The following is a 19,323-nucleotide window of genomic DNA, read 5'->3' as shown; positions in this document are numbered from 1 at the left end:
TCTGGTCAACAGTAATCTGTGGAATCCCTTGTAGATAGGAAACGGATATTTGCCTAAGGTACCTTTCACTGATAAATATGATTTGCCAGAAATGAACACAGAGCTAATAACTTTTAGAAAGCTCAAAATTTACTGACAGTCATTTCCATTATTATGCTATACTTTCTCTTTTTTATATGAGGAAAATCCCTGTCGATGGGAAGTGCAGAGGATTTGTATAAGGTACTTTTATATGTATTTTTTCCACCAATAAATTGCACTTTTCAGAACTCCAAACAGTTGTGATTACTTTCACCGTGGTTCAAGTTTACTACAACAATCATTTGTACAATTCTGCAATACTCCCATATGAAACTTGGAAATAAAAAGAAAATCATTAAATATTCAAAAATTTTACCTATTTTAGGGCTGGTGACCGAATGTACCCATCTAAAATTATGTTGAATTTTTTTTCAATTCATATATTTTGATGAATTACATAACATAAAAACATAAAATTTGTTCACAATGCAGAAGCTAAAAGTCTGATCTATATTGTCCTGACATGTGACCCACATAAGCGAAATTTCTTCTATCATGAAGTACTTGTACCATTTTTATATATCAGAACCAGTTGCACAAAATGTGAAGAAGCTTGTGTAAATGCTAAGAAATGCAAGAATATGCAAATTTTGAGAATGTCTTTGCAAGGGTGCAATGTGTCAAATGCACATGCTTCACATATGAGCTGCAAACAGTGGTGTAGAGGCCAGCAGGGTATCTGCAGTGTGGTATTTAAGAAACTGTCTAGACTCTAGAGACCACATGAGATAATGCTTTATATGCTGTGTGTGTATACAGGGTGTTGCAAAATACCTGTTACAACGCTTGGGAGGTGATTCTACAAGTAAAAACAAGGAAAAAATGTCGAAATCGGCACCGTTTTCGAGTGACAGGCGTGCGAAAATCGCCTCACACCATGTGTAAAGTACAATAACTCAAGAAGGAAGAAATATATCAATGTCGGAATAAAATAATACAAACAAAATCGTACCTGGTGAATACAATGGTGCATCAATTGAGGCCCAGTGTAAATTGCGCAAGGGGACTCTCAAAGAAAGTGGGGAATCCCCTGATGGAAAATACAAGAAATTTACTACTATCTTCTACATAATGTTGAGATCGGAATGTAGCCAGTAAAAAATGGCGACGTATGTCCACATGTCCCACTACTACTGGGACACCGTCCCACACCCGGGAAATAGGAAAATAACTGCAAATCTCCTGTTGTACACGGTTCACATTGCGGTTCGAAGAAAAGAAACCAATTTGTCGCATGTCTCACTACTGCTGGGACACCATCCCAAATGGAAAAAAATACTGGAAAATCATAAAAAAAAGTTTTCAATCCCTTAATGTTGACACACTACTTTGCAGTACGAAAAACAAAAGTTAAACAATGGCCACATGTCGTTAGGCTGTACATATACTACAAGAGAGCTCCCCAAAGAAAGTGGGTAATCCTCGAAGGAATGAAGACGGAGAATGGCGAGAAAACGCACACAATGGCATGTAACATTTCCAGGCACAGCACATCTGGAAGGGATTCCACTGAGAAGCGCACAACCTCCGCACATGCAGATCGACGGTATGAAGTACAGCGATATACAGCATCTTCACTCGCACCTTTCACTAAAGGACACTATGCGGTGCTGATAGGGGCTCACAAACATCGGTATACTCAGAGAGGTTGTTGAAAATGTCCGCCATTGACTTCAAGACAAAGATGGCATCGGCGAAGCACTGATTGTCTGGTACGTGCAAATACCTCTGGCATGTCACCAATTGTCCCAGCAGCGGCACTAACACGAGCAACGAGATCCTCAGCACTTTCCACAGGGGTTTCATACACGAGCCTTTTCATTTCTCCCCACACAAAGAAATCCAGTGGTGTGAGGTCGGGGGAACGAGGTGGCCACGGTAAAGGTCCACCCCTGCCAATCCAACGATCGCCGAAAATATCGTTGAGTAAGGCTCTGGCTCCCCGGTCGAAATGTGCGGGGGCGCCGTCGTGTTGAAACCAGATACGTTGTCTACCTGCCAGTGGCACGTTTTCCAAAAGTTCAGGTAATACGTCATGTAGAAACACCCGATAATTCCCACCACACAAAGTAGATGGCAAAATGTACGGGCCTATCAAGTGGTCACCTACTACGCCACACCACACATTCACTGCGAACCTATGTTGATGATGGCGCACAATGATTGCATGCGGATTGTCCATATCCCAGACGTGGCTGTTGTGGCTATTGAACATGCCGTCCCTGGTGAACATTGCCTCATCGGTCCACAAAACTATTGTTGGGAACTCTGGAATGGAAAGAGTTTGTTGCACGTACCATTGGCAGAAATCCATGCGTAGGGGAAAGTCCGTGGGCAGTATGTGGTGCACCTTATGCAATTTGTATGGGTGCAATCCCTCCTCTCGAAGAACGCGGAACACATTGCTATGGTGGGTTTGTTGAGTACGAGCAATGACACGTGTGCTGGTGTCAGGACGGTCTCGTATCGCGTCCAACACGTCCTCTTCAAATTGCACAGTGCGCACAGTGCGGGGTCTTCCACAATCCCACCTACGGGGTAGTAGAGATCCAGTTTCACGCAGTCGAGCATCAAGTCTTTGAAAGAGTGCATGTGCTGGTAATCGCCTATTGGGAAAACGTTCGTGATACAAACGACGTGCTTCACGGCTGTTTCGGTTTGCCTCTCCATAAACGAGATGCATATCAGCAAGCTCGTGGGTAGAGTACTCCACCATTGTCTTGTTCGAGAACTGCCCAGAAACAGGGGCACTTTCCCTCCGAGTGACGGATCACAACTACCGTGATTAGCACCCACGTAATGTCACACAGGTGTCCACGCAGTTGTTGCAAACCGAGAAAGAACACGGGAATACGTACTCTACGTACAGTATTCCTTAGCGCAATTCAACCATACACACACGCCAGACTAAACTCTACGCTGCGAGACGCAGAACAAGACAGGAAAAACAACGGTCGACTACAGTCTCTACGTAGTATCCACCAACACTAATACGTAACAGGTGACCTACACTCACAGCGCCTCTAGTGGAGCTTTCTGTACCAATTAGCTGAAATCAATCTGAGCGTAATTTGACGGCATAGCGTCATTTTCGAGTGAATTTCCTATTTCCCGAGTGTGGGACGGTGTCCCAGCAGTAGTGGGTCATGTGGACATACGTCGTCATTTTTTACTGCCTACATTCCGATCTCAACATTATGTAGAAAATAGTAGTAAATTTCCTATATTTTCCATCGGGATTCCCCACTTTCTTTGAGAGTCACCTTGCGCAATTTACACTGGGCCTCAATTGCTGCACCATTGTATTCGTCAGGCACGATTTTGTTTGTATTCTTTTATTCCGACATTGATATCTTTCTTCCTTCTTGAGTTATTGTACTTTACGCATGGTGTGAGGCGATTTTCGCACGCCTGTCACTCGCAAACGGTGCCGATTTCGACATTTTTTCACATGACATTTTTTCCTCGTTTTTACTTGTCGAACCACCTCCCAAGCGTTGTAACAGGTATTTTGCAACACCCTGTATATAAAGGTATATACACATATGTGTGTGGCCTCTAGAGGAGAGGGGTTGCGGGTTGAAGGGGTATATCGACAATTTTAAATGGCAAATGGGGTTGCACTTCATTTTATGCCAGTCAACCGTTTTTTTTTAAAAAAAAATAGCTTTGAACAAAACATATTTTAAATAATTGCTAAAAATTGCCGATTTAAATTTGCATCTTGACAGAAGGAAAAGGGAAAGTCCAATTTATAATCAAAACAACTAATCGAGACTGGTCCTACAATTTTTAAATGGAGATTTTGACACCCACCCCCAGAAATCTATAGTCTGGACCTAACTTTTGGGAATCTAAATCGAACACTTGGAAATAACTTTAGGTGGGGGGGGGGGGTAGAATCAAAATGTTTTCTACCCCATAAAATTAGGGCCAAAGACTGCTAACTTATGGTTACATTTGCGAAAACATAAAAATTACTCATTAACTTGCTTCTCAGGTCCAGGAAGTTAACATAAGTTCCATTAGCTTGTTAATTCTGAAAATTTATTAAGTGGGTGAGTGCCCCACCAAATGATGGCTAATTAGTTTAAGGCTTCTTGAATACAAGACAATAACGATTACCACTATTATATATCTATAACGCCCATCATTGTGTACATAATTTCATAATCAATTGTTGTTACGGATCTGATCAAGATAGAATTCAATATCGATTCTTCTATACTTTTAGTCATGATATTTTATAAATGTCTTTAGCTTGATGCAGAATTACAAAACTACCAACATGAAAAGTATGCTCAAACTGAAAAATATTTCCAACAAAGGATACTACATTCCAACTCGCCAATGTGTTTTAGTTTGATTGATTTAGTTGATTTTACTTTACTTTTCTGCCACTTTTGGATAATTGCGAAGAGGAGGATGAGTGATGATATGGTGGAATTGATGAATGGACACTCACAAACACCATGCCCAGGTCGGGATTCTAACACTGGACCCTTGGCGTCGTAGCATAATGTGCTAACCGCTCCACCATGGGGAATGGCCCATGTGTTTTAATTCATGAAGTTTAAACATAATGTAATGTGTAACATCACTGGCTACTCAAGCCATTGCCATGTCATTTTTCATTTGTTAAATTTTTCACAGGCAACCAACAATCAAAAGGAACTTGCCACTTTAAGGCCATACTAAAGGCAGTTTTGTGGTAATTTTTCGATAACAGATGGCAGCACCATTTGTCATGGCAACCGAGGGCCATGTTGCCAGATTTCTGCATAAATATAAGCAAGATAGATACATACAGGTTGATTAGGGTATTCGATGTGAGATGACGCCATATTGGTTAGAGGTGAGTTGGTGGATAGTAGTAGATCAAGGAAATTGATATCATGAGATTTTAGTTATATGTTCTTATTAGAGAAATAAGCAATATATCATCAGTGAAAGGTAGTAATAGTCGAAATATTAATACAAAATCCGTTGTTTTATATTAAGTATTTATTTTAATATCTATCTAGAACGCAGAGATGGAAATGCAATAATAAGTGTAGTTAATTCAAAGACGAGACGGGCCAAGTGAGGACAGTAATTGAAATAATTGAAAACATTTTGTGAATTCATTTGAAGCAAATGCTGCGTTGACTGTACACTTCATTTTTTATGACAGTAGTTTCTACCTTTGATCGGAGACTTTATACTCTGTCCCGACTATCTCTGCTGCAACAAGGCTGCACATGGCAGCAGAGAAGGTGGAGCAGTACCGATGTTGCGAAAGCTGGTAACTTCAGCTGCTATCGCCCATTCCCTCTCACGTGTTCATTGGTAGAGCCATCTCGCATCACATCACTACTTGCACAGAGACTTGCTTTCGTTCGCTTGCTCCAGCGAAGTTATTTTCTTGTGTATGGAGTGACCGTTCAAAGCACAACGCACCGTGCTTTCATTGTTGAATTTCCATTTGCAAGATATTATTTTCCACACCCTGTATTAGTAAAATGAAGTTAAAGATAAAACAGATTTTCATTTGTTTCATTTATAAAAATTGTTGAAAAATGCTTATAATTAGTAATATTATTTTTTCCCACAAGGCCGTAAACTTCAGTTTCTTAATGTTTTTTTTGTTTTTTTGCAGAATCCCAATTGATATAAAAATGTGTTCCATTTTCTCAGGATGACGATAAGACCAAATTATCTTTTAGTGGTTCCGGTCAAAGAATGGACTTGGAAATTCTATTTTTGCCTGTCGAAACCCAGGGTGGGTCACATGAACCACTGAACCAATCGGCTTTGTCCAGTTGCCGTGGTGAGGGGGAATTCTCGTGGTATTCTGCATTGCCAAATTTTTCATTTCGAGTCATTTTCGGAACAGGTGCTACCCTCAACAAGGCCAAGCACGGCGACCGCAATGCAGCAAGCGATAGGGTCTCCGATTCCTTACCTCTCCCTGAAATGTGAGCCAAGAAGGCATGTTGATGTTGACAGAAAGAGGTGTCTTGTATGACTGGACAAAATTCAGGCGTGTAGCAACCGGTAGCAACACCGCTTTTCTCCCCTTGAACTGGAGGCTGAAAGTCTGGGTTTCCTCAAGTCCGTTCTTTGGCCGGGCGGACTTTAGTTATAATATTTTCGGGTATATTAAAATTCGCAAAAGTTCTTATTTGCAATATTGGAAGAAAACTGAAGATGGAAATTAAAGCTCAAATTACTATTCTATAAGAAAATTATTTATTTGAGAACCTTGAATTGATGTTTTAAGTCCTTTTTATGCACAGATAGGCTAATCAGGACTGGACCTACAGTTTAATGTGGGATCCGAACCACTGTGCAATGCGCCTCCACCCAATTAAGTTCCGAGCCATAGTTAGGGGGTGCCGAACGATGTAAATAAAAAAAAGTAAATAAAAAAAGTTGTGAAAGAGAGAATGCCATGGGGCCCCATGAAATTATTTGTGGCCAGTGGGGCATTGCACCCCCCCCCATCAACCTTGGACGAAAGTCAATTCTAGGGGACCAACATTGAAATGAAGAAAAGCAAGGCTAGCAGAATCTAAGAGTAGCAAAACAAAATGATACTCAAGATTGAATTAGTTTTCATATATTTCTTGCATTTTTCTTCCAGGCGGCCAAGAGCACCTGGCGGGGGCACAGAGCGGCAGTTGCCTCTCTCGATTTGCATTTAGTAAAATTTTCTTGCTCGCTTTGCTCACATTTTCTCCTTTTCTTACAGTCTCATCAATTCAGAGCCATAGCTAGGGGCGACAGGAGTCTGACCTGGACACTGATCGATCTAAATGAAAAGAGTTGTAAAAGATAGAATACCATGCCGCCCCGTGAAATTATTTGCGCCCCATTATATAAATATTGTTTTAAGTTTGCAAAAATTGTATCTGAAAATTTTCTTGCTCGCTTCGCTCACATTTTAATTATTTTCTATATTGTATTGTAAATTACTAGAGAGAGAAGTAAGACCAAATGTGTACTTCAGACTGTTGTTGCTAAACAGTTTTGTTTTAAATGTATGAAAATCGTTTTGAGGAAAAGAAGCACATACATGTGAGAAACATTTTATATAATTTTAGCTGTTTGTTTGTTATGATGAATTGATTATGTAATGTATTTAAATAATATTCTTATATTTATTAAAGAAACATTGAATACGTGCACAATTCTGTGTTAACATGTTGCATATGTATTTTCTTATTTTACGTCGCTCCATGTTGTATATGTGTAAAACATATGTTCTACATGAAAGTTACACATGTCATATGTAAAAAAAGGAATTATATTCGACATTTAGTCTTTCAAAAATACAGTTTGTGTGCTTGTTATCCATTATTAGCTAAAATGATATTGAACATATTAGAAAAATAAAAGATAAAAATGCCAATAATAATAATAATAATAATGTCATTATCATTATTATTCCTATTATTATTATTATTGGCACGTTTATCCTCCTGGTACTTTCTTCCCCCAGACAAAAATTCGTGGTTACGCATCCACCATGTATCGAACCACTTGATTACAATGTGACGACGTTATCACTACACCATCGGGGTGGCCTTTATTTGAAAACCGAGAATAAAGGTAAATGGGCAGCAGAGTGATTATTTGTTTGTTTCATAATACTTAAGAACAATATTACACACGTTGCATCCGCACAATGTCCACAGTCCGGTTTCACAGTTGTTCATGAATTATTCTGGTTTGTTCTGCAGCTGTCTTTGGACATTACAAGGCGTTAAAATTATGAAAGAACGAGAAAACCGAAGAGTTTTATGCAGCTTACAAAACTGGTTTTCTGACCTGATTCTGTGAAAGAAGATAACAGAACGTTGTCCAGAACTTGCACAAAATTCGGGGATCTCACATTAAATCTATTCCAATTCAACCTAACTTAGCTTAACCTACTTAATGGATTTAACATTTGCAAGCTTTAATGAACTGTATTCAAGTTTCAAAAACAAAAAGGAGAAAAATCTTGTTCAAAGTAGGTCAGAATCTACTCGTTCCAACCATGTACAAGGGCAAAATGTTTGTGCTTTTGCAGTTTTATTGTTTTGAGCATTAGGCTTGACATCTTTAGTAGTGAAACTATAATGAAAGACTGATTTGTAATGCAAATTCCGATGTACATACATTTGTATATCACCAGTGAAATACAAAAATTATCTCACAGGAATGATAGTAGAGCATTTTGTGCAATATCGATTTAATGCCAGAATATAATCTATATCAAGGTATTTCATGCTCTAGCAATAATCACAAAACTGTAATATCTGCATCCTCTTCTTATTTTACAATTGCAAAGAATTAACTTCGTTTGCAAGGATAAATGAGTGCTGCGTTGAAAAGGTAGACAAATTGAAGGTATTTCCTCAACATATAAATAAATCATACATTATGCATCACTTTTGCATATTGCAAATGTTTTGCTTTTGATGGATTAAGCAACAAGCATTTAAATATAAGACTTACCTCTTAGTTTTTTCCGATGTTTCCTTCATTTACTGGATTGGTTATTGTGTGGTAACTTGGTTTAACTTTCACAGTTTCGAAGCACTTGCATTGATCATATCTTTATAAAAAACGGAGTGAAATATTGGCAACAGTGTTGACTAAAATCTGCACCACGGAGTATATTGCAACGAAATGTCACTTCAAAAATTTTAATGATAACCACTACTCTCTGAAGGCACGAAATGTTTTCATTTTTTCACATAGTATTTCAGATGCTTGCTGGAAGAACATGTGATCTTTGTTTCACAACGAAATCTTCCTTACTAGTCATAAAAGAATACACCGGTATTGACAAAACTACCACTTCAGCACCATATGTACGCAGAAGTTTGAACATGACGGAGACCTTTTATTTTCTGTTATTTACTTATATACCTTCAGTCGTAACAAAATTATAAGGTTCACATATTCTAGTGAATGAAACAATCTTTTATATCGGAAAATTTCTTCCTTACCGAATTTACATTAGTTGTACGGTTATCCAAATGAATTTGGGCCTATGCAATAGTATGGCTTTAGAACCCCCTTAATACTCTTGCCTTCTTGTGCAGATACACTTGTACAGAATCCATCCTTTGACCAACACAGCATTCACCGCCACCAGATTTCGTTCATTTTGAAGGCAGATTCCTGATATTGCAGAGTCTGGAACTCGTAATGCTAACTTTTTCCACTAACATTCTAGCTTCACAAAGAAATCTAGTTCATTGTTCTAAAAAAGAACACACTTGTTCTCTAAAAAATGAATTCGTAAAGGGCTATCACGCTCACATCAAAATTTCCATGTATTCTATCTTCTTGCACTATTGTTCCACTCATACAAATACAGACATTGTGTGGTGACAAGTTCAAGTCACGTGACAACTAATTTGTAACTTTCACATTAATTGCGGTAGCATTTTCCTGCCAAATTCCATGGACACAAAAAAAGGAAGATGGGAGGTGGTCTTCAACCCTGGCCACTTGTTTGACAGTTCCAGGAATGGAGCAACGCTTGAGGCCACATCTGTGTTCGCCTATTAGAGCTCCCAGTTGTCTGACAGGAAATGTTGCAATTGAATGGCGAAGTGGGAAAAAGTAAGTAAATTGCCAATAATTTATTGTTTCCTCCCCAAATATCATTCCACCCCAGGGATAAAATTTATCAAGCAGAGTAGGGACACAAGTATCCAGAGGGAGGGAATTCCCCCCATCCCCCCCTACAAATACCACACTGGGTATCTGGCAGTATGCTGAATGATATTCCTGCGCATATCAGCATCCTCATGACAAGCATTTTTCCAATATGTAACCAAGGGCAATTTTGCTTCCTCTGTGGCCAAACATGTCTAGTGGTTAACTTTTCATTCCATCACCAAGATTTCCAGGTTCGAATCTTGGTCTGGACCTAAGTGTCCATTATCAATTTCATCTAATCATCGCTAGGGTGATCGATATCGACTGATACCAGTGGAATAGGTATCTGTATCGACTGATACCAGTGGAATCGGTATCAATAAGTAGTATCAGTTAAAATTTATCCACCAATGCCATCTGGTACGGGGGCAGTTCGGAAAAAAAACCTCCGTTTGGTTATCAATGACATACATTCGTAGATACAGAACTTGTATTATATACATTTGAAACTTAGAACATGACATTACTTTTCAACATAATCACCATTAAAATTGAGGCACTTGTCATAACGTTTTACAAGGTTTGGAATTCCTTCTGCAAAAAAATCTGCCGCCTGGGAATGAAGCCACCTGCTAACAGCATCGTGAAGCACATTGTCATTGTCAAAGAAGTGCGATGCAAGCCATTGTTTCATGTGCCTGAAGAGGTGGTAGTCGCTCGGTGCCAAATCTGGGCTATAGGGAGGATGACCAAAAACATCCCAGTGGAACTGCTCCAAAAGTTCTTGAGTACGTCCAGCAGTGTGCGGGCGAGCGTTATCGTGAACCATCACCACACCGGAAGTCAGCATGCCCCGACGCTTGTTCTGGATGGCTCGTCTGAGTTGTCGTAATGTTTCACAGTAGACTTCTGAAGTGATGGTCGATCCACGCTCCATGAACTTCACTAACAGTACACCTATCACATCCCAGAAGACTGTTCCCATAACCTTTCTCGCAGACAATGTTCGCCGAGCCTTTTTGGGTTTCTTTGGTGAGTGCGTATGTCCCCACTCCATTGATTGCTGTTTGGTTTCAGAGTTCACGTACGACACCCAGGTCTCATGGCCAGTCACAATTCTGTTAAGGAATTGTTCTCCTTCTACGGCATAACGCGACAGAAAGTCCAAAGCAGAGCCCATTCTGTTTTGTTTTTTTTGTGCTCCTCCGAAAGGAGTTTTGGAACCCAATGAGCACAGAACTTGTGGTACCCCAACTTTTCTGTCACCACCTCATACAAAACAGTCCGAGAAAGTTGGGGAAAGCGCAGAGAAAGTTCCGATATCGTGAACCGACGGGTTTCACGGAGAGTTTTGTCAATTTCCTGCATGAGTTCGTTGCTGACTACAGATGGGCGCCCACTTCTTGCCACATCGTGCAAGTCGGTTCGTCCATCTTTAAACATGCGACACCATTCACGTACGACACTGTCACTCATCACGTTTGGTCCGTAAACATCACACAGTTCGCGATGAATCGCAGCCGCCGAAAGATTTTTCGCACACAGAAATCGAATTACGGCACGCACTTCACATTTGGTGGGCTTTGCTATTGGAACGTTCATTTTCAATTGTTGTAACGGACGAGTGAACTGCAACACAACCTTCTCCTTCCACTGCTCACTGTCTACTGGACTACTGCACATAGTGACACAGGACTGACGTCGCTCTTCCCGGACATTTCTCGCGCATGTGCAAACGGAGGTTTTTTTCCGAATTGCCCTCGTATAATTGTTTTTGAGCCGCTAGACCCACGACTAAGACCAACATTTGTTATTTTCAAAAGATTGTTAACCCTTCCTTGTGACAGGTTGGTAGGCCAGCACAAGAAGTTACAAATGGAGTTTTTCCAAGAAATGCTTGACAAACCCTCACCCTACCAGAAACTTATTGACAAGATCAAAGGCAAATGCTAAGTGAAAGCTGAGACCAATCTTCTCGAAGGCATGTATATACCTGGCAAAGGCTGTGTGAAGATAAAATAAATAATTCATTTCCAAACTTGACCATTTTTAAAAACAGCATTACTATCATGCTGGGCCATTTCCGGGTCAAATGATACCGTCGTCGCCTTGTAATCAAGGGGTCCCGGGTTCAATACCCGGTGGAGGCACATAGTGGTTCGGATCCCACTTTAAACTGTAGGTCCAGTCCCGATTAGCCTTACTGTGCATAAAGTGGACTTAAAACACGAATTCAACCAACCGGGTCAAATGAATGCAGAGTTCTTGGGAAAAATGGGTGAAGGTCACAATTCACTTTGTTTTATCTACATTCAAGCTGGGAGGGAGGGTTATGGATTCAACAATTTCTTCTTGTACTCTTCCCTTATGTTATGTGTAAAGGGGCAGTATTCCTCAGAGAAGATTTATCTGCGCAGATCCTGAGGCAGAGGTAACTTCTGATAGAGGACATGCAGGATGCCAGGAGAAAGGGAAGACTGGCCTTCATTAGCTGTAATAAATTAATAATTGATGGCCAGTTCTGTGTTACAAACGATTACTCAGACATCATCTGCATGGAACAACATCGGCGAAGACACAGAGAACGGATGTCTGGCAACCAGGGACAAGAGGTGAACAAAGGCAAACCCGGTGGCAGCAGGATGGATGGTTCACGAGAGATCAATGGCCAGGAAAGGGTTGTGGCACGGGTGGTCATGGTGTGCACCGTGGGGATCTTCGATTGAGAGGCTGCAATTGTCCAGCCAGAAATAGCAGAGACTGGTGGTGGTTTGTCTATGCCCGCAGCTCAGGAAAGGCACAAAATGACTCCCGAACTCTGTTGAGGAAGGGGAAAGGACCTGACAGGAACAACAGGTACCTGCCAGGGATTTGGATTTAATTATTGCCGATGTTTGTGATGTCCCAGGTTGCAGACATCCAAGGGTGATGGACAGAGATGTTGAGCCGGAATGTTGAGGGGCTGAAGAGAAAGTTGCACCGAGAGGAGCTTAGAGAATACATGCTGTCCTTCGATACTGTTGTTCTTCAGGAGAGCTGGGAGGCCACGAGGACATTCCTGAGAATCTGAAATATATGGGTTTTAGTAAATATGTAGAGAGGAAGGTAAAAGAGGGCATAACATAGGGGGGGGGGTGTACTTTTCAAAGCAGAATGGGAGGGGAAAGTAATGCTTGAAAACACCTTGAAATTCTAACAATTAAACCAACTTGTCAAAAAGTATAATTATTTTCAGCACCAGGAACTGCCACAGCAAGGTCTTTATCAGCACCAGCTGGTCCATGTGCCAATTGTTTAATTTTGATTTTTCCATGAGCACTGCATGTTTTATGTCGTTTGATTTCTAATTATATCTGTTAAAACATACTTCAGAGATTTAGTGACTACTTACTTCACGGTTTCTGAAGAACAATTTTTCCCTTCCATACACTGCTATACAATTGTTTGTTTGCAAGCAGTCATTCATTTGCTGTTGTCTTGTCTTAGATACAGACTTCTGCTACCATCTATTTCACATGCATGGCATGCTAAGGAGTGTTATTCCCCTGCAAAATGCTTTCGTCTGGTTTAGGGCTCTTTAACATTAAAATAACACCCCTAAATGCTCGAAACATCTGATCTGATCTGGTCTTGAGTACAATACCCCTTTCGAGCCTCACACGATAATCCGTAAAAAAAAACAAAAAAACTTCTTTCCAAGTTGACTGGAAACCAAGGATACCTGCTCATGCAAAGCTGTTTCTACTCTACTTATGACCAGGGCTCTAAAAATCCCGGTTGCCATGGCGACTGGAAATTTCAGCCTGGCGATTGCAATGTTTTGCTGTAATATTGCCATATTTTAATTTGTATGTAAAAAAATTTGAAGATTCTAAATTCAAATTGCAGTACAGTGTAAGGTAGCAAATGATTTTTTTTATCAACGCTGTGCACATTCCATTGAATCAATTCCTTACCCTTTGTCCCCCCCCCCCCTTCCTGCTTTCTAATGGCGAGCATTTCATAATTAAAGGCTCAAGTGATTTGCGTATTTTAGTGCCAAAACCAAAAGGCATGTTTATGGCCACAAGGAGCACATTGCCATTGTGTATAAAGGGATTCACAATTGTGAGATTGGTGATTGACTGCCATCTGATCTGTGGCTTTTTGTAAATAGTGAAATTGTAAATGACTTGTTCATATAGTTTGGATCAATATTTTTACACCATGTGATGTGAGTGTGACTCCATGTGTGCCCCCCCCAAAATCTGATAAACTGGGCATATTTCTTCAACAAACTAGTAAATTAGTTAGTGGATAGCCTCCCAGCACAAGGGTAAGTTTGTACCTTTTAAATTGGAATTTAATGCTAAAAAAATGTAAACATGTACATGATGTACGAGGCGCATCCAGAAAGTAAGTTTCCCTATTTTTTCCCCGTGAAAGTAAACATAATGAGCCGTGTAAATTGCGCATGCGCAGCAGAGCTAAGACGTATCAATCATATGCCAGGCGGACAGATCCCGCCCGGTGCCAGTAGCGAGGCAGCAGTGGTCCGAAGTGGGAGCTCGTATTCCTTCTCCCGCCGCATGCCAGTAGCGAGGCAGCAGTGGTCCGAAATGGAAGCTCGTATTCCTTCTCCCGCTGCATGCGAGGTTCGGTCGGTGATAAAGTTCCTGAATGCACAAAGCATTGCGCCAATTGACATTCATCGTCAGCTCTGTGAGGTCTATGGGCCGAACATTATGAGTAAGCAGATGGTGCGTCGCTGGTGTCGGCAGTTTTCGGAAGGTCGTCAAAGTGTCCATGATGAAGAGCGCAGTGGGCGTCCGTCCCTCATCACTGATGATCTGGTTGAGCTGGTGCGGCAGCACATCGTAGAGAACCGTCGCTTCACGATTACGGAGTTGAGTAGCCTTTTTCCGCAGATATCGCGATCCGTGTTGCATGAGATTGTCACGCAGTGCCTGGTGTTCAAAAAATTGTGTGCCAGGTGGGTGCCGAAAAACCTGACACCCGAACACAAAATGAATCGTTCTGGAGCAACACTGACATTCCTGCAACAGTACCATGATGACGGCGATGATTTCCTCGACAGGATCGTCACGGGCGATGAGACGTGGATTTTGCACTTCACCCTGGAAACCAAGCAGCAGTCAATGCATTGGCGGCATAGTGGATCTCCGGTCAAGAAGAAATTCAAACAGACGCTGTCGGTACAGAAAGTGATGTGCACCGTGTTTTGGGACAGGAAGGGCATTTTGCTCATTTACTTCCTCCCCAGAGGTGAAACGGTGAACGCTGACCATTACTGTGAAACACTAAGGAAATTGCGACGTGCCATTCAAAACAAGAGGTGTGGCATGCTTACTGCAGGTGTTGTGCTCCTCCATGACAATGCTCGTCCACATACGGCTCGGTGCACAGCAGCTGTTTTGATGGAATTTGGCTGGGAGTTGTTTGATCATCCACCTTACAGTCCTGATCTGGCTCCCAGCGATTTTCACGTTTTCTTGCACCTCAAGAAATTCCTGTCCTCCGGTGAGCGTTTTGGCAACGACGAAGAGCTGAAGACATCGGTCACACGCTGGTTCCATTCACAGGCAGTAGAGTTCTACGACAGTGGGATCCAAAAGTTGATACCACGATACGACAAGTGTCTCAATTCTGGTGGTTGCTATGTTGAAAAATAGCTGAACCTTTGCTGTACCTGTTGCCAATAAATGGTTTCCTGAAACTGTGTTGTTTTTTTTTTAAAAAAAATAGGGAACTTACTTTCTGGATGTGCCTTGTATTTGTATTTTCAATAAGATTTTTTTTTTCTCGTGCCTGGCTGTGAACAAATTTTTTCACGCACTCCTTTTGACTTCAGTTTTCTTCATTCTAGTTTACAGAAGATGACAGTTTGCCAGTTTGATATTCGTGAATAGACAAGCTTGTGAATCTTCTAGGACTTCCAAAACATGTCTCATAGATCAGAAGACCTTCTCAGTGAATACCCGTCGTCTGCAGAAGAGAAGCAGAGAGGGGAGGTGGACTTTGAGGTAATGCTATTTTTTTTACTTGAATGAGTTTTGACTTACTAAAAAAGACTGTAGCTTATTTGCTCTTTTGATGGTAATAGCTGCATTTTAAGGAATAAAATATATTATTATTACACCTGCTGTTACTAATAATGGAATCATGTATACTTTCTGGAAGAACCACTGTGAAAGGCATATGTGAAATCAACAAGTGAGGAGGCAATTTTCAACCTCACATATTTTGATTCTTTTGAAATTTGGCATGCTGAAAGGGCCACTTGAGGTAGGAAAATATGCAACATTGCAGATCCATATCTTTTGTATTTCCGAAATTACAGTGTTGCAAACTGTGCGATTTTGACCATTTTTTTCAACATCATCTTAACTTTAAATTGCAATATTTTGGCAACCAGGGCACCTATAGAAGTGATTCGGACGGCGTTGGAAAGGTCTTGAAGGGCTCTTTCACACAAGATATAGCATGCCTATGCCACGGTAAAAGAATTGAAGGTAGTGTAAAGAAGATTTTGGTAGCCATTTTCTCAAAAGCGGGTTTCTTAATTTTTTTCAAAAAAATTACATGTCATACATAAACTATTACTCAATAAGTATACAAACTTTAGCAATGGGATCCGGAGTTATGTTAGATTTAGGTTAAGTTAGGGTAGGGTATTGTAGGTTAAGTCAGTGTTCCGCAACCAGTGTGCCATGGCACACTAGTGTGCTGTCACAAGGTGAAAGGTGTCACGTGAACTTTTACCTACTATTGTAATATTGTAAGAAATTAATTGTCGATTTTAAGTGAGAAGGTGCTTGCTTATTCTTGCTGATAACTGTTATATTTTCATAGAAATTAAATGTAATTTATTTACTCAATATTGTTATAGTTTGCTCATCTTATATGTATTCTCGCCTGTAATATCGGGCCGGTTTGATGGGTTTCAGGCAGCAAGCTTTGTGTTTACCGCAAAGAAAGCCTCGTAAGACTTTTAGCAAGCCTTTTAGCGGCCTGCACCAATCATATAATAGAGCTATTCAAGCGAGTTCTTTGTTTGTAACACTGCATCTTTTGTGTACGGCTGGCTGTTTTGTGCCTGTTTGTCGGCGCTTCTTAAACTTTATTGCTCTTTTCCTTCGCCGAAGGACCCACACATTGTCAGACAACAATTGCAGTATTTAAGTTCAGTTCTATCACAGCTGTGCTCTGCAGTAGTGCAAATATTGGATTGCTACATCAGTCTTAATATTTTCTTTTTTCGATATGGATAAGTTCCTTGTACGGAGTGGTCTGTCCTCGAGTGCAAGTAGTGAAACCATCGAGCCCGAAAAAAAGAAACAGAAAATAGTTCACCGGCAATATAGTGATAACTATTGATCTTACGGTTTTTTTGGTGTGGTGACAAAACATACCCAATCCCTGAGTGTGTTGTGTGTGGTGAAAAACTCAGTAATGCTGCTATGGTTCCCAGTAAATTAAAACTACATTTGTCAACAAATCATTCCTCTCTGTTAAGTAAAGATGTGATTTTCGTCGGTTGTTGGAACAAAATAAAAAACAAGTGATGGTCATGGCTACATTGGTACGTGTTTCGCAAAAAGTACAGGAAGCTAGCTATAAGGTAGCCGAACTTTTCGTAAAGGACAAAAAAACACACACAATAGCAGAAACATTGTTAATACCCACGTGTAAAGAAATGGTAAAAATAGTCCTGGGTTCAGAAGCTGCTACTGAAATTTCAAAAATTCCTCTCTCTGCTGACACAATCAGCCGCCGAGTTAGTGACATGTCCAGTGACATCGAAGACATTATGAAGGAGAAAATAAAGTAGTCGAAAGTTCTCACTTCAGATCGACGAGTCCACCGATATTGGCGCAACTTCTTTCCTACATATGGTATTTTGATGGGGATGTAATTGCAAGTAATTTCTTTGTTTGCAAAGAACTACCCGAGCGAGTAACCGGGGAAGAAATATTTCGTACGACTAATGAATATGTGGTCTGTAATGAATTAACATGTACATGTTTGTACAGACGGAGCCGCTTCTATGACAGGCCGAGTGAAAGGATTCTTGGGTAAAGTACGTGAAGTAAATCCTAACTTACGAACCGACCATTGTCTCATTCACCGCGAAGCCATTGTTGCTAAGTCTTTGCCATCTCCTCTGAAAATTGTAATGGACAAAGTAGTAAAAGTCGTGAACTTCATCAAATTGCGGCCCCTAAACATGCTTTTTAACGTTTTGTGTCAAGAAATGGGATCAGAGTACACTACACTTCTGCTACATACAAAAGTACGATGGTTATCTCGAGGTAAAGTGTTAACGTGAATGTTTGAACTTAAAGAGGAGGTACTTTCATTTTTGACTATTGAGGGGCATGAGTATGCGGATTTATTTGCAAATGATGAATGGGTATGTAAGTTGGCATATTTTTCCGATATTTTCGTACACTTGAATGAACTAAACAGAAAAATGCAAGGTAGAAACGAAAATATTCTGACTAGTATGGATAAGATTCAAGGATTTATTAATAAGTTGAACTTGTGTATACAGACAATTGAAAATGGATCGTGTGAGATGTTCCAAACTGTATGGCCCATTGCTAACGATAACAAGGTGTTGATGGACTTAATTAAAGAACATTTAGTACTCTTGCAGCAGACTTTCAAAAAATATTTTGGAGAGAGCGTTGAAGATTTTGACTGGGTTCGTGATCCTTTCATTAAGGATTCGAAATATCTTCCAAAAAATTTATGCTTACAAGAGAAACTGGCAGATTTGAAAGCAGACAGAACATTGAAATTAAAATTTTTCGAAGTGCCTTCGGATACATTTTGGTTGTCAGTAAGCAGTGAATACCCGGCTATCTCCGAGATGGCAGTTAATGTGTTATTAAACATTTTCAACTACTTATTTGTGTGAACTGAGCTTCTCGACATTGACTGCAATTAAAACATCAAAGAGAGAGACACTCAAATCCATCGATGAAGAAATGAGGCTTGCTTAGTCAACGATTCCGCCACGAATCAGCCGTCTGTGTGCAGCTAAGCAGGCTCAAGTATCACATTGAAGGTATGAGTAGAGTTATTTACTTTAAAATTTGTAGTGAATTAAAGTTAATAAATTTTTAATAAATGCATAAGTCTATTGATGTTTTATAATAATAATAATAATAACAACAACAACAACAATGATGATAATAATAATTGATTACATAACGACGTAATATTTCGTAATTATATTAAGATTCATATGATTTTGAGGGGACAGACATTTTGGTGTGCCGTGTTGAGTCTAGGTCCATCTGGGGTGTGCCGTGAGTAAGAAAAGGTTGCGGAACACTGGGTTAAGTAATGGATAATGACAGATTTTGCTAGACAAATTCATAATATTCAAAAGTAAAATTCTAACAGAAATCAAATACAATATTGTTTGAATTAACGTACATGAATATGATGTTTAAATTCCCATTTATTATAAATACAGGATGATTCAAAAGTCTGGTTCCATAGGCAACTCCATTATTAGTGCACATAGCGAAAAATGAAGAAAGGGGAAAGTTTGTGGAAGTAGGTGAGTTTCAATCTAAAGTGCTTGAA

At 40.2% G+C, this 19,323-nt stretch overlaps 1 protein-coding gene across 3 annotated transcripts in view; it reads left to right on the top strand.

The window, feature by feature from the left end:
• LOC145999612 (uncharacterized) overlaps nucleotides 1–19,323 on the top strand; it is a 308,818-nt gene that overhangs the window by 7,614 nt on the left and 281,881 nt on the right. For all 3 annotated transcript variants that reach the window (XM_083136689.1, XM_083136685.1, XM_083136684.1), the window contains exon 2: nucleotides 15,590–15,746. In XM_083136689.1, the coding sequence (XP_082992815.1) occupies nucleotides 15,666–15,746 (81 nt within the window). In that variant the 5' untranslated portion in view covers nucleotides 15,590–15,665. The remainder of the gene's footprint in view (nucleotides 1–15,589; nucleotides 15,747–19,323) is intronic.

Source organism: Lepisma saccharinum, chromosome 15 (assembly GCF_977018435.1).
Source record: "Lepisma saccharinum chromosome 15, izLepSacc3.1, whole genome shotgun sequence".
NCBI lineage: Eukaryota > Metazoa > Arthropoda > Insecta > Zygentoma > Lepismatidae > Lepisma > Lepisma saccharinum.
The sequence above is the reverse complement of the archived record's forward strand: the minus strand, read 5'-3'. Positions and strand labels throughout refer to the sequence as shown.